Consider the following 22,948-nt stretch of genomic DNA (forward strand, 5'->3'; position numbering starts at 1 on the left):
ACTCCATGAGGTCTTGGGGTAATAATAATAATCCTCTGGGTTACTTTCACCACCTTTTCAATATGCTCCCTGAATTTCAGTTTTCTATCAATCATCACACCCAGATCTCTTGCCTCTCCTACTACCCCAATTGAGTATGCAGCCTCCCATCGATGCCAAACTTCCAGACCTTACATTTTGCTGCATTAAATCGATACCCCATTGATTTGCCCATCTAGTTTATTCAAATCCTCTTGCAGAGCTGCCACATCTGTACTATTATTGATAACCCTTCCCAGCTTCACATCATCTGAAAACAACTGAATATCCCCTTGCAATCCATTGACAGTGTCATTGATATAAAGGTTGAACAGTACAGATCCAAGTACTGAGCCCTGTGGAATCCCACTTTTAACCTTCTGCTTCCTTGATATTGCCCCACCATACACAATTCTCTGATACCTGTCAGACAGCCAATCCCGAATCCAGTTGACCAACCTGACATTCAAACCTATGTGCTGCAACTTAAATATTAGCTTATCATGTGGCACCCTGTCAAATGCATTTGCAAAATCCAAAAAAAAGGCAGTATATGTGTCTCCCTCATCAACTGCTCTTGTCACTTTATTATAAAAGGCAATCATATTACTAAAGCATGAGCACCCCTTAACAAATCTATGTTGATTCTCACAGATAACATCACCCTCATCTGCCCAATGCTGTATTCCCTCACTAATTTCTGCAAGACCTTAACAACTACTGATGACACACAAACTGGCCTATAATTAGACACTTCCAGTCTGCTACTTCCCTTGTGCAACGGCACTATCTTACCTTCCTTCCATTCCTTGGGTACTGTTGTATGAGGAGGAACAATATCAGGGAGGCAGAAGGTTACAAGTGGGGTCCCATAGGGCTCAGTACTGGGACATGTATTGTTTAACCTTTACACCAATGACACTGTCAGTGGATTGCAAGGGGATATTCAGTTGTTTGGATGATGTGAAGCTGGGAAGGGTTACTAGTAATAGTGCAGATGTGGCAGCCCTGAAAGAGGATTTGAATAAAATGGACAGATGGGAAAATGAATGGAGTGTAAGTTTAATGCAGCAAAATGTAAAGTCTTGAAGTTTGGGATACATCGATTGGAGGCTGCATACTCTGACTCTGTTGGAGGAACTTCACTGGAGGAAGTAGGAGAGGCAACGGATCTGGGGATTGATAACACAGTCCAACACAATTTTTGCTGACTTTTATATGAGACTTGTTGTTTATTAATTTGGGTGCGCTGATTTCAAATATCAAACCCATTTTTCTCTATCACATTAGATTTTTCCTCTATGGCATTTTCTTTTTTGCTAATTTGTAAGTTTTTGATATTTTTAAGGCGGCAGTACTATTTAGAGGATCAAAAAAATCGATATTTTAATATTATTTTCTGAAAGTATGTACTTTTAAAAATCTGTTCCTAACTTTTTATCAAGAAATTCGAAAAATTCTCGAAGATATAGCCTATTATTCAAAGCGGTGTGCAGATCAGAATCGGAGCGGTCACCGCTCTCGCTTGTTAGTAAACGAATAAATGCATAAAAACCTGCAATGGCACGTACTGGCACTTTGAATGTGAGAGAGGCCGATAATTAGATACATAACTACTTAACAATATTCATTAAAAATTACAAGAATATTTATAAAAAAATAACAATTTTACTTACACGTGAATTTTTTAGGGAATAAATTTTTGTTTGTAGCAATTTCTGCTGTGTGTTCTGTTTTGGCAATCCCTTTGAATACTCCAGCAGTAGTCAGCCATCATGTGAGAATCCCGTCTTCCTTGGTACTGATCTTCCATAGTTTTTAAGTCTTGATGAAATCTTTCGCCTTGTTCATCGCTTACAGCTCCTAAATTCTCAGGAAATCTATCAAGATGACTGTATAGGAAATGAAGCTTTATGCTCATGTTGCAACCTAGGCGCTGGAAATTTTCAAGCATTGTTTCCACTAGATCTTTGTAATTGCACGCTTTTTTGTTTCCAAGAAAATTATTCGCAACCATCGTAAAGGAAGTCCAGGCCTTTTTCTCAATTTCGTTCATAGAGTTGATGAAATTCGGGTCTCTCAATAAAGTTCTAATTTGCGGTCCATCAAATACACCGGCTTTAATTTTTTCATAAATAAGTCGTGGAAATCTTTCACATATGTATTGGAAACAGTCACCTTGTAAATCTAAAGCTTTAACATACTGCTTCATAAGACCTAGTTTGATGCCTAGAGGTGGAAAAATTAATTTTTCTCTGTCGATTAAAAGTTGATTTATAACATTCTGTTCTCCAACATTTAAGGATATTCTAAGAGGCCAATGTTTCTAGCTCGACTATCCCAGAAGCATAGTAAACATGGAAACTTTGTATATCCTCTTTGAAAGCCAAGTAAAAAATTCACCATTTTAAGATCCACACAGATGATCCAGTTATGGTCTGAATATTTTAATAACTTCAGAACCTTTTTAATGTCCTCATATGTTTCCTTTAAGTGGACTGAATAGCCAATAGGAATTGAGCCATATACATTCCCATTGTGTAGTAAGACACACTTGAGACTTCTGCTTGAACTGTCGATAAATAAACGCCACTCATTTGGATGATACTGTACAACACTCATTTCAGTTAGTAAACCTGACACATTGTTACAGTAAACAAACCCACACTCATGTTTAAAATATTGTACAAGATTACTTTCCCTGCTATGATAAAAAGTTATCTTTGTATCTTGCTCCAGTAAGTTTTTTCATTTAATCTTGAAGCTAACAATTCCGATGATTCCTTTGATAGGCCCAAATCTCTTACTAAGTCATTCAATTCCTCTTGAGTAAAACGTTGCGGTCCAGAACTAAAAATTAAATTTTCATTGTCTAAATCAACATCCGGGTCTTGCGCCTCAAGAACATCTGGCATATCCCGATCATGCTCGTTCTCAAGTAAAGGAAGTCCTTTATAAATTGGCACGGCAATTTCATTGGAATGAGCAACTGGCTGAATTGCTGAGTCTAGATTTGGATACACAATTTTTTTCTTATTCTTCTTATTATAACCAGAAGTCTGAACTAAACAAAAATACAATCATCTACATGATTTTTCGGTTTACGCCAAATCATTGGAATGCCAAAAGCTAATTTTTGGCGTTTTCCCTTGCTCCACTGTCGTAAATTTTCTGCACATGACTTACACACTTTATTTGGAGCCCATGACTTGTCCTGATCTGCAATTTTTTTTACGTCAAAGTATGCAAACTACACTTTCTTAACGAAATCAGTGATATTTGTCCTTTGACTGGGAACAGTAAAGCTGCCACAAATGTAGCAGAAGGAATCTACACTATTGACACAATTTCGAGTAGTAGACATGATGTATTTTCTTCACTGCCGACTAACATGCAATTAACAAGACAAAAAAAAACAGAGACTTTATCGAAACATTATAAGCGCTCATCATACTTTCGCGATCGATTAACGATTGACTGATTTCGATCGTTCTTTGTCCGCTATGATGCATATAGCATTCATTTGTTTTAGGCAGTTGTCATTGAATACTTTTCATCACCTAAATGTATTAGGTCGGTTATTGGCCTCTCTCGCATTCAAAGCGCCAGTACATGCCGTTGCAGGTTCTTACACATTTATTCGTTTACTAACAAGCAGGAGCGGCGATCGCTCCGATTCTGATCTGCGCACCGCTTTGAATAATAGGCTATATCTTCGGGAATTTTTCGAATGTCTTGATAAAAAGTTAGGAACAGATTTTTAAAAGTACATACTTTTAGAAAATAATATTAAAAAATCGATTTTTTTGATCCTCTAAATACTACTACCTCCTAAAAACTATCAAAAACTTACAAATTAGCAAAAAGAAAACGCCATAGAGGAAAAACCTGACGTGATAGAGAAAAATGGGTTTGATATTTGAAATCAGCACACCCAAATTAGTTAAATCAGCAGAAAAAAAATTTTTTTTGTTGGCCAGTGTAATTGATAGACACCCGAAATCAAGGAACATATTGCAAAGATGGTGAAGGTAACCCAGAGGATTGCTGTAATACTGAAAATACTGCAAAACTAGTTAGGACTCTAGTCTTTCATCCATGTTTTATTTGCCTTTGTGTGTGTGTGCGTGCATGCATGCGCGCACGCTACAAGTTTCATGTACTCCCTGAACATGTCTCTGTGACATATGAAATACTGGAAGAATTAAATCCTTTTAATCTTTCTCAGTGTTGCTTTACTCCATCAAGCCTCCAACATAAGCTGAAATCAGTCCTTTGTCCAAAAGTATATGTGATTATATTTTCCTGCAGAGGCTTCTAGTTAATTTGGACACACAGATCATTCAGAAGCAGCTGCACATTTGTTAGATATGCGTTAATCAAAATAAGCACATTATTATTATTTATTATTATTATTCAGGCCTCCATGGAGTCAAAAGACTCATCATGGGAGGTCCTTCTTAAGAACATAAAGTCTGTCAAGACTCATCGAGGGGAGGTCCCCCCCCCCTAAGAAACACAAAGTCTATCATACCACTGCTTAAACTCATCCCGTTTTCGCTCTCACCACTTCATCAGGCAATGCATTCCACGGTTCAACCAACCTCTATGCAAAGAAACCACTTCTCACCCTCTTGCTCACAGTTTCCTTTTGTAACTTCTAGGGATGGCCTCTTGTCATCACTCCTTCCCGCTGTTCAACCAAGCGAAAGAAATCCCCAGTGTCAAACCTGTAACCACCTCTCAACAGTTTAAAAGTCTCAATCATATCACCTCTCCTTCTTCTATCCACCAAACTCTGCAGTCCACATTCCCTCAGCCGATCCTCATAACCAAAATTGTACAGTCCTGAAACCATCTTTGTCATCCATCTTTGTACCCTTTCCACAGTTAATTTATCCCCTTCAAATCCTGGAGACCAAATCTGAGAACAATAGTCTAAGTGTGGTCTGATCAGAGACTTATACAACGGAATGATAACCCTTTTATCTCTACAAGTCAGTGTCCTTCTCATAATTGCAGCAATCCTCTGTGTTACCTTCACCATCTTTGCAATATGTCCCCTAAACTTCATTTTCTATCAATCATCAGCCCCAGATCTCTTGTCTCCTCTACTTCCTCCAGTATAACTCCTCACATAGAGTATGCAGCATCCCATTGATGTTTCCCAAACCTCAAGACCTTACATTTTGCTGCAATCATCACAAAAATTCACTGAACTACTGAAATTACTTATTTATTACTGTTCACGGAAATACAAAATTAGAAATTTTTAAAGAATTTCTTTAAAGGAGACAACACTCAGTCACTCAGTATTAAGAATGATGATGCCAATATTTCAAACTTTTGACTTGCATCCCCTGTAAAAAAAAAAAGGAAAATTAATATCAGGGAAGAGATATCATCTGAAGATGTTACAAGTACAACAGTACAAGTAGATTGTTGCTTACGCTTATTAGACTGCACATTGAATACTAATGTCTCTTCATTTAAATTTGCCAGCCTGGTTGACCGAGTAGTTAGCGTATCTGCTCTTCAGCAAAAAGGATATGGGTTTGAATCTTGCTATGGGTATGGATGTTTGTGATTGTCTGTGAAAATATTAGTGGTTTTGTGGTGATGGTGGGTAGTAGATTGCATTTGTGTAGATGATGATGATGATGGTAGTTGCGATTAGTTGTAGTTGGTGGATTGAGTGGTGGAGACAGAGAGCTGTAGAGTAGGTGCCCTCCCTCGATGAGTCTTTGAACTCCCTGGAGGTGTCATATAATAATAAAAATCATATACCACTTTCTGATATTCTGATAAAGGATGAACTAGAGAAATGTGTAATGGAAGTGTTTGTTTTATTATTTTTTATTTCATGACACCTCCAAGGAGTCTAAAGACTCATCGAGGGAGGGCAACTACTATACAAATCTTTGTCTCCACCACTTAATTCACCAACTACACCGATGCCATCTATTTATTTGCAATGTTTTTTTTTTTTTAATTTTTAAATTTAAATTTAAATTTAAATTCATATTCCTATTGATCATATTCGGAAAAAAATCTTTCTTTCAGGATACTGTAGAAGTGACAGGTTATATACCATCAGATATCTGGTACTGGTTTACGAATGGATCAGAAATAAGAAGTGATGGTCAAAATTATACATTTGATTCTCCTTTAGGTTCTGTCAATGTAGCCTTCCGTGGTGGCTACATTATTCCAACTCATATTCCAATGAATGCAACAACAACTACAGAATTGTAAGTTCTTATAAGAAAGTATTCTTAAAATATTTTAGATTTTTTTTTTTTAAACAAAACTTTATTGTGTAAAATGAATCTTACTCTATGACAGTTTTTTCAGATTTATAAATCAGTATGTCTCAGCTACAATTTTCTGCTTAAAACTGAAATTGTGTAAAAGGAATTTATTTTAATGAGAGTTCTAATTCAGTGGTAACATATCTGTCATTTTGAACTTTAAACTTATTAATGCTCCTAGATTCACTCACAAAACATTTCAGTAATGTACATCATTTGGCCTCCTTTCTTCACCATACCTTTTCACAACTTCCAGCGATGGCCTTTCATTCTCAACTCCTCTACTCTACTCTACTCTACAATGCTGTAAAATCCCCCCTCACCATTCAAACCTCTCTATCATATCCATTTCTTTTCTGTTCATCTACTAAAACACTACAATCTACATTTGTCAAACTCTCTCTATAACCAATATTTCAATCCTGATATCATAGTCATTTGTCTCTGGATCCTCTCCATAGTTTTTACATCACAGTAGAAACTAGGATCCTGTGATCTTGATTTGGGTGATTGTAAAACATGAAGAATATTCTATCAAGAAAGGGGTATTTGTGGAGCTACAAAGCATGTGATTATGACATGATTAAGAAGAAGCTTAAATCTGTACCATGGCATAAAACACTGCAGGATAAGGATGTTAGTAGTGCATGGGATATTGTTAAGGGTTATCTAAAGGAAGTAGTATTAAATTGTATACCTAGGTAAGGAGGGTTAATCAGACAGGAGTTACATGGATGAGTAATATCATTAAGCATGAGCTGGAAGAAGAAGAATATTCTGCGGAGCACATATAAAGAGAAAGTGACCAGCAAACTCACAAACAGTACAAGGCTCAGGTAAGAAAGGTGAAAAGCATGACAAGGAAGGAAAAATCAGATTATGAGAAGAATCTAGCTGAGCACACCAGAGGAAATCCCATAGAGTTCTTTTGTTATGTGGCAAGTAAGAGAAAGAATTACTATGGAAGATTAACCTTGATAAGTGATGATGGTTACGAGCAGATAAAATAGTTGAGTTACTGAGTTGAGGTTACTACTATAACCTATGTGACACACAATAATGTGAGAACAGAGGTGGATGAATTGGAGGTTCATAGGATATTGCAGAATCTCAATGTAAATACAGCTGTGGGATAAGATGGGATTATTATTATTATTATTATTATCACGGATGACTCCAGGGAGTCCTTAGACTCATCGAGGAGGCCCTAAACATCGTGTCCACACAACTATACGACATTCTCACAGTATCTATCATACCTTGCATTGAACTCACTCACCGTCATAGCATCCACAACAGACTCTGGCAGCTTATTCAACTCATTTACCACCCTAAAAGTAAAGAACCCAGCTCTAAGACCCTTGCTAACCACACTCTTGCCCAGCTTCCATAGGTTTCCCCTAGTTCTCCCACCACCAGTCCTGATCTCAAAAATATCCTCTGAATTAATCCTATAGAAACCCTTTAGCAATTTGAATGTCTCAATCATATCACCCCTTTTCCGCCTATCAACCAATTTTTGCAACCCACAAATCTTCAACCTGTTCTCATAAGGTTCATTCCATAGACCTGCTATCATCTTGGTCACTAACCTCTGGATCCTCTCCACCTCCTCCCCGTCAAGAAGAAACCTAGGTGACCAAATCTAGGCACAGTAGTCAAGATGAGGTCTTATCAAGGCTCGGTACAGAGGTACAATAACTTGCTTGTCTCTGCTCGTCAAAGTATTTTTCAAGAACCAAGTGAGTTGATGAGCTGATTTAGCTACTTTTGCAATGTGCCCCCTAAACTTCATCTCCCTATCCACCAACACTCTCAAGTAGCTGGCCTCATCAATCTCCTGAAGTACAGTTCCACCAATGTGGTATATTGCTGCTAATCTTTTCACCCCAAAATGCATAACATTACATTTTGTCACATTAAAGTGACATCCATTCTCCTTAGCCCAGAACTCTAATCTATCCAAGTCATCCTGCAAGATTTTGACATCTTCTGCATTCACTATTGCCCTACCCAACTTTGCATCATCAGCAAACAAATGAACTGTTCCTCTTAGATCCTTCCCTATATCATTAATGAACAAATTAAACAGCAGTGGTCCAAGAACAGAACCCGGCGGCACACCACTAGTCACACGCTGTGTTTTGGATTCTATTCCTGAATAAACTACTCTCTGATATCTCTCCATCAACCACTCACCTATCCATCTCACCAACCCTATATCCATTCCCATATGTTGTAGTTTATGGATTAGAATTCCATGTGGTATCCTGTCAAATGCCTTAGCCAGGTCCAGCAGTATCACTGTAAACCCATTACCCTTATTCAGTTCAGCTGTCACTGTGTTATAAAACTTGAGCAAGCTACTGAGGCATGATCTACCCTTCACAAAGCCATGCTGTCCCCCGTACGGTATCTCATTTTCATCAAACCTTTCCTGTATTTTTCCCTTGACTACTTTCTCCAAGAACTTGACAATGACTCCTGATATGCTGATCGGTCGGTAATTTGCAACCGTAGTCTTGGATCCTCCTTTATGCAGTGGAACTATTTTCCCCTCTTTCCACACCTTCAGGACTAAACCAGACTCGCGACTTAGATTAAACAACATGGTTAAGGGCACTGATAATTCTTTAGCCGCTTCAAGTAAGATCCGTGCCGGTATACCATCCAATTCCACAGATGTATTCATATTAAGGTTCTGTAATAGACTATTCACCTCCACTTCATTCATCACAATTCCTGTATAAACTAATGGTTCCTTTTCAATGTCACCACCTGGATGATATACTCTTGCAAAGTGCTCACTCAGTAATTCCACTATATCGACTGATTCAGTGACCTCCTTACTATCGTCATTCCTTAAAATCATTCTGCTGTGTACAGTTTTTTTTTTTTTGCTTGCGGCATATTGAAAGAACTGTTTGGGATTCTCTTTAGCTTGCATTCATCCATTTAACCCCTGCATGTTTTACTATTCGGACCCTAGGTATATAATCAGCCATAACCTCCTGTAAATACTCCTTGACCACTTCCCATGCTCTATCGACATGCAGCTCTTGCAGTTTTACATGCCATGGCACTGAACCAAGCAATCTCCTAAGCTTGTCATACTTGCCAGCATAGTAATTCCACATATACCATGTCTTAATCAAAAATTCCACACCTTTAGCCACCTCCCAGGTCAAGACCTTATGATCACTCTCACCAATAGGTGGCAACATTGTCATATTCATTACAATCAAATTCTGAGATACTATTACCAGGTCAAGCACTCTCAAACCCCTAGTATTTTCTATTACATGCCTTCTCAGATAGTTATCCCTTAATAATTGAATAAAATCCAGTTCCTTCCTCACATGTGTCCTCTCCTCCTTCCGATCAATGTTACCACAGTTGAAATCCCCCATAATAATTACCCTCCTTCCACTCATTGCTTCTATTTGCTTATGCATACTGTCTCCACCATCTATTCCATCACCTGGTCTATAGCAGCACCCAACTGTATATTTTGTTCTGCCAGTCTCAATCTCACATCAAATCGCCTCAAATGAGCTCTTTTCACTATCCTGCAATACAACTTCAATTCTCCTTGGCTGCAGTTCATCAGCTATCATCAATAACACTCCTCCCCCATTTTATTCTCTCTGTCCCTCCTAAACACACTATAACCTACACATTCTATCTCACTAACTATATCATCTTCCATCAGCCATTGTTCACTAAAGCCAATAACCTGTGGCCAGGAAGAACCAATCAAGGCCAAAAATTCTTCCTTCTTGTTCCTAATACTCCTGGCATTAGTATACATGAAATGCAGAGGTTCCTTTGTCCCACCCCTATCTTTATGTGTTATTCTAACTATCTTGTTCCGATTCCTTAGTACTGGCTCGGGTACATTATATACATTCTTACACTCAACTGTCTCACTGATGTCCACATATCCACCCCCCTTCCTTGGTAATTCTAGTGTCCCTGGTTCTGCACATCCATTTTCACTTCATTCAGCAACACGTTTTCCAGTCTCCACACACCAAATCCATTCAAATGCAGGCCATCCATCTTGTATAAATCCTTTTGCCCATCAAACTCATTCCACATGTCCATGAATTCCACACCACACCATTTGCATAACATGCGCATAAAGTGATTTGCGATTATGGTCCTCCTTTAATCAATTTAATGGGATATCAGTTAAGTTTTTGTGAAAATGTGCAAGGAAACTGGCAACCTTTGACTAGGCTCTTTAATTTAAGTCTCAGCTCTGGTAGAGTTCCAAGAAAGAGGGCAAAATAATTCCTTTGTGTAAGGGAGGTTCTAAGACTGCAGTAGCAAATTATAGACCAATCAGTATCTCAGGCATAGTGGTAAAAATAGTAGAAAAATTGTTTAAAAAAAATTCGATAATGAGTAGATAAAAATATTATTATTATTATGTAACACCTCCAAGGATTTCAAAGACTCATTGAGGGAGGACATCTACTCTACAGCTCTATATCTCCATCACTCAGGCCACCACTAGTATTTTCACAGACAATCACAAACATACATGTCCACAGTGGGATTTGAACCTGCAGCCTTTTGGCTGGAGAGCAAACATGCTAACCACTCGGCCAACCAGACTGGCAATGATACTGTATGAGTGTCAACATGGCTTTGTGAAGGATTGGTCATGCCTTAATAATTTTCGTTTACTAACTTTTTCATAATAGAATGACAGCTGAGTTGGATAAAGGAAATACCTAGACAATAATATTGCTGGATTTTGCAAAGGCATTTGACAGAACATATATTAATATGGAACTATGTTATGCAAATTAGAACAAATGGAGATATCAAAAAGTGTTATTATTATTGTTATTATTATTATTATTATTATTATTACATGATGCCTCCAGGGAGTCCAAAGACTCATTGAGGGAAGGGTACCTGCTCTACAACTCTCTGTCTCCATCACTTAATCCACCAACTACAACGAAGTGCAACTACATCAATGCCATCTATGACTCACCACCACCACTAGTATTTTCACAGACAATCACAAACATCTATGCCCATGGTGGAATTCAAGCCTGCAGCCTTTTGGCTGGAGAGCAGATACGCTAACCACTTGGCCAACCAGGAAGTCAGAAGGGGCAGAATCTAGGTGAAAACAGTAGACTAGTGGTGTACCTCAAAGTTCAGTGCTGGGACTATCACTGTTTAGTTTGTACATAAATGATATAGGAAATAACCTGAAAAGTAATATTCAGTTATATGCTGATGATGCAAAATTAGTAGGTAGAGTAATAGTTAATGAAGGTGTCTTGGAGATATGGTATGAAGGTCAGCAATAAAAAGACAAAGACAATGAAAATAGGCAGAATCATTGAAAATGTCAACTGTGTTGTGAATGGAGAACCTGTGGAACAAGTAAAACATTTCAGCTACTTAGGCACGATTTTTACGGAAGATGGTAAATTAAAAATAGAAATAGACAACAGAATCAGCAAAGCTGGTATGGTGGGAAGTCAATTGAATAAATTTATGGAATAAGAGAGAAATTAGTCAGAACACTAAATTAGCTGTATACAAGACAGTGTTCAAACCAGTTTTAACTTATGGATCTGAGAGCTGGGTCAGAAGTAAAACACTTGACCAAAGACTAGAGACTGCTGATATGAGAGTCCTGAGAAAGATTATAGGCGTGAACAGATAGCATCAATGGCAATATCATATTAAAAACGAGGATATTAGGAAAGCACTTGACATTGTCAACATCCAGGAATGCTTTAGCAGAGCTAATCTCAGGTGGTATGGTCACTTAAACAGAATGGGTGAAGAAAGATTAGCAAAACACGTGTTCTCTGCCAGGTTGGCAGCAAAATGACCCAGAGGAAGACCAAGATATAGGTGGATTGATATGGTACAAAGTGCCTTAGACGATAGAAATATAAGATCTGATAATGTTGGTGTCTTGACAAATAACAGAATGATTTGGAGGAAAATTGTAGTTAGTAATGATGTAATTTTTTTCATGTAGTACTATCATATCCTGTACACCCCTTGAGGGTACATGGCAGGAATTTGATGATGTCTTGGAGAGTATGGGCAAAAGTTAATGGGTCAGTTTAATGTCGAGAAATGTAAAGTTATGCATTTTGGGATAAATAGATTATAAGCTGTGTATCACATTGCTGGTACTGTACTCTAGGAAATAGATGAAGCTAGTGATTTAGGGGTGGTGATATAAAGAGAGTTCAAGTTTAAAGGACATATTGCTAAGGTTGCTAAATAGCCTGTAAGATTACTTGGCTATTAAAGAACACATTAATAAGTAGTTTGGAGAGAGAGATAATGAATTTTTATTCCTTATAAGGCCTTGATATGCCCACATCTGGACTACTGTGCTCAAGTCTGGTCTCCTGGGTTTATTGGGGATGCGGAAGCAGTGAAGAGGATTCAGATGCAAGCGACCAAGATAGTGAGTGGCCTGTGGAATGTTTCATATGAGGATAGATTGAAGGTGTGTGGATTGCAGAAGTTGGTTGATAGGCGAAAAAGAGGGAATGTGATAGAAACATTTAAGTTGAATTTTTAAAAGTACCTGTGGCATGACTATAAACAACAAATTACATGATAACTACAGTAATTAACTTGAATGAAACAAAAGTACAGGTATTTTGTACTGAAAATAACAGTACAAAATCAGTGCATAGAAACAAGCAAATCAAAGAAACGGGAATACAAGGTACATACAACAATCAGTTCACCAATTAAAAATGGTTGCTGCTTGCTAGAAATTAATATATTAATAAATAATGTTAAAACTATTTTTGATGGTTACATAAAATTAGGAAACATATTAGGGGACATGTTGCAAAGGTGGTGAAGGTAACACAGAGGATTGCTGCAATAATGAGAAGGACACTGACTGAGAGACAATCATTCTGATTCAGATTTGGCCAATGTAAAAGGACTTCACAACTTTTTTTGAAAAGGTGTTTATGGAGCATGGTTTGGCCGAATGGTTAGCGTGTCTGCTCTCCAGTCAAGAGGCTGAGGGTTCAAATCCTGTCCAGATGTTTGTGATTGTTCTATTAACTCTGTGTAGACAGGGAATCTGCGACCCTACCACTTATTCTAGCAGACCTCACTCCCAAAACCATCAGGTGACCTCGTTACCTCCAGTTGGTGAAAGCGATCATGTGGTATTGACTTGGGAGGTTGCAAAATCTGTGGATTTTTCTATTAAGAAGGGGTATGTACGAAACTACAGGTTAGGCAATTATAACAAGCTTCGGAGTGAGCTTGCAGCCATCCCATGGCAGAACATATTGCAAGGGAAAGATGTTAGCAGTGCTTGGGATAAAATCAGTGGGTATCTGAGGAAAGCAATATCAGATTGTGTCCCCATGGTCAGGAGGTCAAACAAGGCAGGCATTAGATGGATGAGCAGTAGTATCAAGCTTGAACTACAAAAAAAGAAAATGTTATGGAGAATTTACAAGGAGAAGGGCGATCAGGATACCCATGAGCAGTACAAGGCTCAAGCTAGGAAGGTTACCAGCATAGTAAGAAAAGCTAAATCAGATTATGAGAAGACCTTAGCCAAAGAGATCAAGGATAATCCCAAAGAGTTCTTCCGCTATGTGGCAAGTAAGAGGAAGAATGACTTCGGAAGGATAACCTTAGTGGGTGCTGATGGTATTGAGGTGACAAAATCAGATGTAATAGTCGAGTTACTGAGTGATCACTTCTCAAAAGTCTATCACCCAAGTGAGGATATCTCTATGCCTATAGCAATACCTAATGTGAGAATTGAAGCTAAAGAATCAGAGGTATTAAATATATTGCGAAACTTAAATGCAAACACTGCGGTAGGCTTAGATGGAATATCAGCTCGGGTGTTGCGTGAATGTGCAAATGAATTGTCAACCCCTCTTACCTGGATATTTAATTTAAGTTTGAACTCTGGTATGGTCCCTAGGGAGTGGAAGTTAGGCAAAGTGGTTCCCTTGCATAAGGGTGGCTCTAAAACTGCAGTATTGAATTACAGACCAATCACCATCTCAGGAGTAGTGGTAAAAGTATTGGAAAAGTTGGTTAAAGACAAAATTCAAGAATGGGTGGATCAGGATATGATACTCTATAGAGGCCAACATGGTTTTGTTAAAGGTAGATCCTGCCTTAGCAATCTATTAACTATCCATAATAGAATAACATCAGAGTTGGACAAAGGAACTGGCTACACAGTGGTACTTCTGGATTTTGCTAAGGCTTTTGACAGGATACCCCATAGAACACTGTTACGCAAATTGGAGCAGATGGGAATGGATATTAAATTGGTGATATGGATAGGAGAATGGATCAGGGAGAGATACCATAAGGTGGTGTATGGAGGAGCCGAGTCCAGAATGAGGCAGGTGACCAGTGGTGTGCCTCAGGGCTCTGTGCTTGGGCCAATGTTGTTTAATTTGTATATAAATGATATAGGAAACGGCTTAAAGGGAGATATTCAGTTGTTTGCTGATGATGCAAAGTTGTGTAGTGCAATAAAAAATCAAGCTGATGTTGAAAGTTTGCAGGAGGATTTAAATAAGCTGGTAAAATGGGCAAAAGAAAATGGATGTCAGTTCAATGTGGAAAAGTGTAAAGTCTTGCATTTTGGGATTAAAAGATTACCAGCTGTGTACTACATAGATGGAAAGGTACTCCAAGAGATTGATGAGGCTAGGGACTTAGGGGTATTGGTAGATAAGGAGATGAAGTTCAGAGGACACATTGCTAAGGTGTCCAAGATTGCACATAGGATTACTTGGTTGTTGAGGAACACACTGACATCCAGAGATAAAGAGGTTATTATTCCCCTTTATAAAGCATTGATACTTCCACATTTGGATTACTGTGCTCAGGTCTGGTCACCTGGATTCCTTGGAGATGAGGAGGCTGTGGAGAGGGTTCAGAGAAGAGTGACCAAGTTGGTGAGTGATATAAAAAATGATCCCTACATTGATAGATTGAGAGCTTGTGGATTGCAGAGATTGGCTGATAGGCGAAGAAGAGGGGATATGATAGAAACATTCAAATTACTAAAAGGTTTTTATAGGATTGATGCAGGGGAAATGTTTCAGCTGTGTGATAGTGATGGAAGAACAAGAGGTCATCTCTGGAAATTAAAGAAGAGTGTGGTTAACAAAGGTGTCAGAACAAGGTTTTTTGCCTGGAGGGTGGTGAATGAGTGGAATTCATTGCCTGACTTTGTTGTGAGCTCTTCATCTGTAAATGAATTCAAGAAGAGATATGACAGATATTGTTTTGCTAGTTTGGGTCTCCCGCGATGAGTCTACTGACTCCATGGAGATACCCGTAATAATAATAATAATAATAATAATTAAACCTAGCAGATAATTGACTCTTATGTTCTAACACCTCAGTATTCTTCAACAGCCCACAGAGTTCCAATACCTTATATTTCTGGTATCTCTGAAACTATTGGTAGAATTTTGAAGTATCACCTTATTCCACATATTTTCCTATCAACAAAATTTCTCATCTTTTACCATCTACAAAAGACAAAATATCACCTCTATCATTACATTAACAAGGAATCTGGTAAATGCCAACTAATGATAGGGTGATACTTTGTCTTTTGTAGATGGTAAAAGATGAGAAATTTTGTTGATAGGAAAATATGTGGAATAAGGTGATACTTCAAAATTCTACCAATAGTTTCAGAGATATAGTTCGCCCACTGTTTGTAGATCCCTCCTTGGCATTTTGTCAAGAATAGTCGATTCATGCTGAAGGGGAGAAAGAAATGAATGATGTACGAATTGGTCGCCAACATGCGAAATCACGTGCTTTCTTGTCTGTCGCTGTACTAGTACTACCTTGATTTTTGCTGTCGCTTTTTTGCATTATTTTTTTATTATTAATTTGTATAATGGATCCAGTACAGTCAACAAGTTCTGTTGTTAAACGTTTCAGTAGCTCTTGCAAAAGAATATTGAATAAGGTGCTGACATTCTGCGAAAAAGAATCGTCTCCTCATTCCCCTTTCTCAAGTCATAAAACGTGCAAGTGCAATTGTGGGCGTATCAGGGTCGACTGTTAAAAGAATTCATAGGGAATCAAAAGGTGAAGGTAGGCCAAAATTTAAATCTCCTAAAAAAAGCACCAGAGTAAAGAAAACCATCGAAACCATAGCTTTGAATGATTTTGATGTAGGCGTTATAAGAAGAAATATTCATGAATTTTACGTGGTCAAGAAAAGAGTGCCAACTGTTCTGAAATTGATTCCTGTGCTTAAAGAAAAAATTAATTTTCCTTGGAAAAGAGAAACTTTAAGGAAAATACTTCATGAAATCGGATTTTGTTTTAAAAAGTCCCAGAATAAAAAGAAACTTATCATGGAGCGAAGTGACATTGTTTTATCTAGAACGCAGTATTTGAGAGCAGTAAGACGTTTCAGGGAGGAGAAAAAACCGATTGTGTATCTAGATGAAACTGGGATTGATAGTAATTTAACTTATGGAAGATGTTGGCAGTCTAAAGAAGAATGTGGAGTGCTACAAACCAGAAATGCCTCACGGCGCATAATAATTTTGTGTGCGGGTGGAGAAATGGGTTTTTTACCGAATTCAAACTTACTATACAAAGCCAATTCAACTACTGGAGATTACCATGGGCAAATGAATTCTACGATCTTCGAAAAGCGGGCAGAAGAAAAACTGATTCCAAACCTTCCTAAAATGCTGTTGTTATAATTGATAACGCTTCATATCACTCTAATCGATTAAATAAAGTTCCAAATTGGTCTAATAAGAAACAAGTTCTTATGGATTGGCTCTCTGCAAATAACATTTCTCATTCCCCAGATATGCAAAAACTTGAATTGCTTAATTTGGTCAAAAGAAACTCACACAACTAAACTATTTAAATTCGACATGATGCTCAAAGAGCATGGATTTCTAGCTTTGAGGCTACCACCATATCATTGTGATATTAATGCTATTGAGTATGTTTGGGCAGAAGTGAAAAGTTTCATTCGCCATCTCAACGTAACTGGAGATATTGACATGTCGAAACTTTTTAAGCTTTTAGAACAGGCGATTGAAAGTATTACAGTTCAAAATTGAGGAAAATATTGCTCTCATGTCACCTCATTGGAAAATATGTATTGGGACAGAGATGGAATTATCGAAGAATTATGCAAACCTTTGAATGTTAAAAATACCAAGCAATTTTAAACCTGGTTTTACTCCATTTCCCAAGTAAGCAAACAGACAAACAAGTCAAGTTTGCGCCTGCAAGTGATGCAAGTCTAGCTGATCCTACAGGTAGTGCTACAGGTAGAATGGAGTAAAACCAGGTTTAAAATTGCTTGGTATTTTTTAACATTTATTACACCCAAGGTGATCAGTTTAAGTGAAAGTGATGGCGATTCGGACACCGATTCAAATGACTCTGAAGATTAAAAGGATTTGATAATCGTATTTTTTTCCAACTTTTTTTTGCATGGGTTTGTTAAAAGAGTCACAACAAGTCATAAATAATTAATCAGTTTAGGACCTTAAAAGTGTCTCAGTTCTCTCAACTGTAAGTTTAGAATATCTAAGTTCATTTGAAAAAAATTCTGTTTTTCTGTATAATTATTTTTATTTTATAGAAAACTTTCTTAAAAATAAACTTAGTTAAATTTTTATTTTATACTATACCTTTTTTAATTTTGTTAATACTCTATGTACATTTTTCCAACTGTTATAGAAGCAAAATAGTTGCACTTTAAAAACTACAATGTTCATAAAAGAAAAGCTAAATTTTCTGACCTCTAATAATAAACAAACTCATCTCAGAAGACAGATTGATTACCCTATTATCGGAATGGATTCTCCTTTTTCTGACATGTGCAGAAGTGTCGAGGGATCTCTAATCGGTTGGCAAACTATACCAGATATATAAGGTGTTGGAACTCTGTGGGCTGTTGAAAAATACTGAGGTGTTAGAACATAAGAGTCAATTATCTGCTAGGTTTAATGATGGTTGTAACCATCAAATTAATTAATTAATGTTTTGATAGTGAGATCTTGTTGTAAGCTTAGGGAAGAGGAGCATACATTATGTGTTCTATTAATTAAATTAAAGACTTGATAACACCAATTTTTTGAGAGGTGTAATGAGCAGACTTTGATGAATGCATCTGCCAGTAAAGGTAGGTTTTCGATAAACACTGGTTGATGAAATTACCAGAGGCTGTGCACATATGAAGGATGTCCAAGAATTGTAAACTATTATTTTTCCAATTGAATTGAATGCGCTGATGAAGGCTATTGATCTGTTGTAGGAAAGTGGTAAGTTCATTTTCAGAATGAGGCTAAACAGCATCATCAACATAACGAAACCAATGAGAGAATTGGGGATGAATGGATGAGAACAAGGTATCTTTCAGATGGTTCAAAAAATAGTTTGCCCAAGTTTGATTCTAAAACAAATTCAAAAATCCTCACAATATCAGGAGGGTAATTATCATGTAGTAAGTTAACAGTGTCAGATAATGGAATGTTGGTAAAGAGGGGAAACAATGTCAAAATTGACTAACAAATCCGACTCTTGTATTTGAATAGCCTTGATTTTCTCAAGAATTCTTGATGAATGATCTGGATTGTCCAGAACGGGCAGTTAATAAACATGACAGAAATTTAGCAATTCTGTAGGTGGGAGAGTCAATACAATTCACAATGGGTCTTACTGGATAACTTTCTTTATGAATTTTTGGAAGACTATATAAACGAGGAAGCTTCCGTAGTTCAGTCAGTATAGACAAAGACCTGGGTTCGATTCCCTTCAGTGATGTGAGAAACTTTATCTGGTGTTTTTCAACTAAAGGTGAGTTAGCCAGTCTCATACAGACGTAGAGAGTTTTTTCTCCCAGAAACTTGGGTTTTTCATCCCTCAAACACCAGCCAGTAAAACACATGCAATACAGTAGAATACTTAGAAGCATAGGAATAACTGCCTTATTTTCGTATTACAGCTGGGAGGTCCAATGATACTTGGAAGGCCATGGGCAATTGAATAATAATAATAATTATAACTGCTCACGTTATTTATGAAATTAATGCATTTAAATTTCGATTATCAACGATTGTTGAGTTGAAATGCTGATTCTCTTCAACCAAATTCCAAAATATCTGAGACTGCCACACCAACATTCACGACCTATTTCTTAAAGTTTTAAACTTTTTTTCATGTGTGAGGTATATGAAAAACCTTTTAATTTCTTTTTTCGTAAAGTAATTTCAGGGGTGTGAGATATATGCAATTGCGAGTTATAATCAGTAAATACAGTATTTTGTTTCGAACTAAAAACTTCATCAAGCAGCTTATTTAATTGTTTAATTGTTTCTACACACTCATGATATATTTTTATTTTCAGTACGAAATATCTGTACTTTCATTTTGTTAAAGTTAATTACTGTGGTTATCGTGTAATTTGTTGTTTAACATTTAAGTTGCTTAAAGGGCTTTATAGGATAGATGCAGGGGAAATGTTTCAGTACTTGGCTAAAGGGAAGAGAATAAGGGATCATCCCAGAAAGTTGTGAGGACCAGATTTTTTGCTTGGAGAGTTGTGAATGAGTGGAATGGATTGCCAGAGTCAGTTGTCAGTGCTTTATCTGTTAATGGGTTCAAGGAGAGGTATGATAGATTGTGTGATTCTCCCACAATAAGTCTTCAGGCTCCATTGAGGTGCCCATATAATAATAAAATATAAACCACCAGACACCCCCACAGAAAAGGTGGATACTTCAGTATCAACTGAAAGTGAATTAAACTTGCCAACTGACCCTAATGCATCAGATGTGTTAAATATTTTACCAGAGGAAGAGATGGACACTGGTCATCCATACTTCCCAAACACAATTGATAAATATAAACCACAAAGGTAAGCCCTCAACCTTCCGAAAGCCAGACAAGTCTATAAAGCCAAAACAATAAGAAAATTTTTACAATGGAATATATCATGGGTTTAGCCAGAATATCAATGTTATCAAGATTTTGTGTTGCAGAAATGCAAACCGTTCTGTTTCTGTCTACAGGAAACATACTTAAGACTCAATGAGGATCCTACCTTAAGAAATTTCACTGTTGTATGCAAGGGCAGAACTGGAGGTGGTCCTGCTCATGGAAGAGTAGCTATCCTAGTGAGCAGTGATACTCCTTTCCATCATGTCCAACTTAATGCTCCTCAGGAAGCAGTAGCGATTCGCATATCCATGGGATTTCTGATTACAGTATGTTCAATTTACTTACCACCGAGTGCTGAGTTAAATGAAATCAATTTTGATAACCTTATCTTCCAACTACCTGAACCTATATTTCTTATGGGAGACTTTAACAGTCACAATATTCTGTGAGATAGCGCCAAGACAAATAGACGAAGTCAAATCATTGAAAGAATCCTTGACAATAATGACCCCTTCCCTTCGGAATAATAGACTGAATACTTTCTTCCATTTGCCTACACTATCCTATTCGGCATTTGATCTTATAATCTGCTCCCCTTCCATTATTCCACTGGTCATGTGGAATGTCCACATGGAAAATGGACTAGGCTGACTGGAACACTTTTTCCCATCTTGCAAAATTTAATGCTGATACTGTAAGTTAAAAACCTTTCAGTGAAACAGTAAAATACAAGGGTGGTCTCAAAATTTCTCAACCTAACAATGAAAAAACGAATTTATAATTTCAAAATTATTTTTATTTTTCAACGTAATTTCCCTTAAGACTAATACATTTATTCCACCAATGCTTCAGCACCATTTTCCCATCCCTGTAGGGGTTCTCAGTAAGATCTACAAAATACCCCTCCACAGCTGCAATCATCTCTTGATTCGAAGAAAAACGCTGACCAGCGAGGACGAGTTTTAGTTTTGGGAAGAGATAGAAGTCAGATGGAGCCAAATCTGGGAATGGGTGGATGTTCCACAATTCATAGTGCAGATTCTTTAATTTTCCCATTGCCAAAACACCTTTGTGGGCAGATGCATTGTCCTGATGAAAGATGATTTTTTTCTTCTGCAAACTGGGTCTTTTCTCGCGAATTATTTCGTCTAGTCTGGTTAAAAGATCGGAATAATATTCCTCAGTTATTGTTTTACCCTTTTCAAGATAATCAATAAACAAATGCGTTTAGCATCCCTAAACATCGATGCCATGACCTTTCCAGCTGATGGAACTGATTTTTTCTTCTTCAGCGCTGAACAACTGGCTTCTATCCACTGTTTTGACTGCTGTTTGGATTATGGTGTGTAATGGTGAATCCAAGTCTCATCCATATTAATAAATCGATATCAATTTTATCGAAATCAGTTTCATTCTTGTTAAACTGCTCCAAGCACTGTTCAGGGATTTTCATGCGAGTGCATTTTTGATCTGCTGTGAGCAAGCGCAGCACCCGTCTTGCACAAAGCTTTTTCATTTGCAATTCTTCATGCAAAATATATCCTACACATTCTTTTGAGATGCCTATAGCCTCAGTAATTTCACACACTTTGACTCACCAGTCATCCAATACCATATCGTGCACTTGATTAATGATTTCTAGTGTTGTTACACTTTTTGGACATCCTTCAGGTGGATCATCTTCAAGACTGGTATGGCCATGTTTAAAATCGGCAGCCCATTTCTTAATTGTTGAAAGCGAATGAGAAGCGAGCCCATAAACTTTTAATGAATTTCTTTTACCATTAAACTTCTTTTACAAAGAATTTTATAACTGCACGATACTCAATTTTATCCATTTCAAGTGATACAGACAACACTTTTGCTTCAGACAGCTGTATAAAACAAACTACTTGATAGAATGACTTGCAATTTCACATGGATGACAGATGTACCAACTTAGAAAAAAATTCGTGCGAATAGTGATGCCATCTATGGGCGAGGCCAAAAACGTTTCTGACCACCCATGTATGTACAGACTGCATTCTCCTGGCCACAACAGTCTCTGTTCCAAATACATCCTCTCCATTTCCACTCTGACCAAAGCCTTGGTGGAACTGAGAATGCCAAACAGCCAAAAAAAAAAACACAAAGCATGGGGTATATTATGTAGATACCCCACCACATCAAACTTAATATCTTTTAAGCATGCTCGGACCAAAGCACGTTATATGAGATGTTAGAGTAAAAAACAATCTTGGATCCAATTTACTTCATCAGTTAATCAACTTATCAGTGCAAAATGTTTCTACTGCTGATCTCAAAGCTATTGTAGACGCTTGAATCTCAGCAAACTTTTCTTCATTAGGAGCTTCATATCCTCCTGAATTGTTACTGAGAATGCAGCAAGAGAAACAAAGACTAAATTTTCTGCCATTTGTTAAGGAGGAACTAAAAAGAGCTCTTTTACTATTTCACCCTAGTGCAGTAGGACCTGATGACATCCATTATGAAATGATAAAACATCTACCATCATCTTCTTTGAAGCTCCTTCTCTTACTATACAATAGAATATTTGTAGAGGAAGAGTTTCTGGATTCTTGGCATAAATCAGTTGTCATTCCTATCCCAAAATGAGGAAAGGATCCAACACAAGCAATTAATTATTATTATGTATTATTATTATTACA

The 22,948-nt window shown here is 37.3% G+C and overlaps 1 protein-coding gene across 4 annotated transcripts in view; it reads left to right on the forward strand.

Moving 5' to 3' along the window:
- The window catches only part of LOC150097209 (lysosomal alpha-glucosidase-like), a 284,573-nt gene that overhangs the window by 204,849 nt on the left and 56,776 nt on the right, over positions 1-22,948 (forward strand). For all 4 annotated transcript variants that reach the window (XM_090407697.1, XM_090407698.1, XM_090407699.1 and 1 more), the window contains one exon: positions 6,082-6,269. In XM_090407697.1, the coding sequence (XP_090263823.1) occupies positions 6,082-6,269 (188 nt within the window). The remainder of the gene's footprint in view (positions 1-6,081; positions 6,270-22,948) is intronic.

The sequence above is a fragment of the Typopeltis vanoorti genome, chromosome 17, assembly GCF_054136105.1.
Source record: "Typopeltis vanoorti isolate ZY-2024b chromosome 17, IOZ_Tvanoo_1.0, whole genome shotgun sequence".
NCBI classification, from domain to species: domain Eukaryota; kingdom Metazoa; phylum Arthropoda; class Arachnida; order Uropygi; family Thelyphonidae; genus Typopeltis; species Typopeltis vanoorti.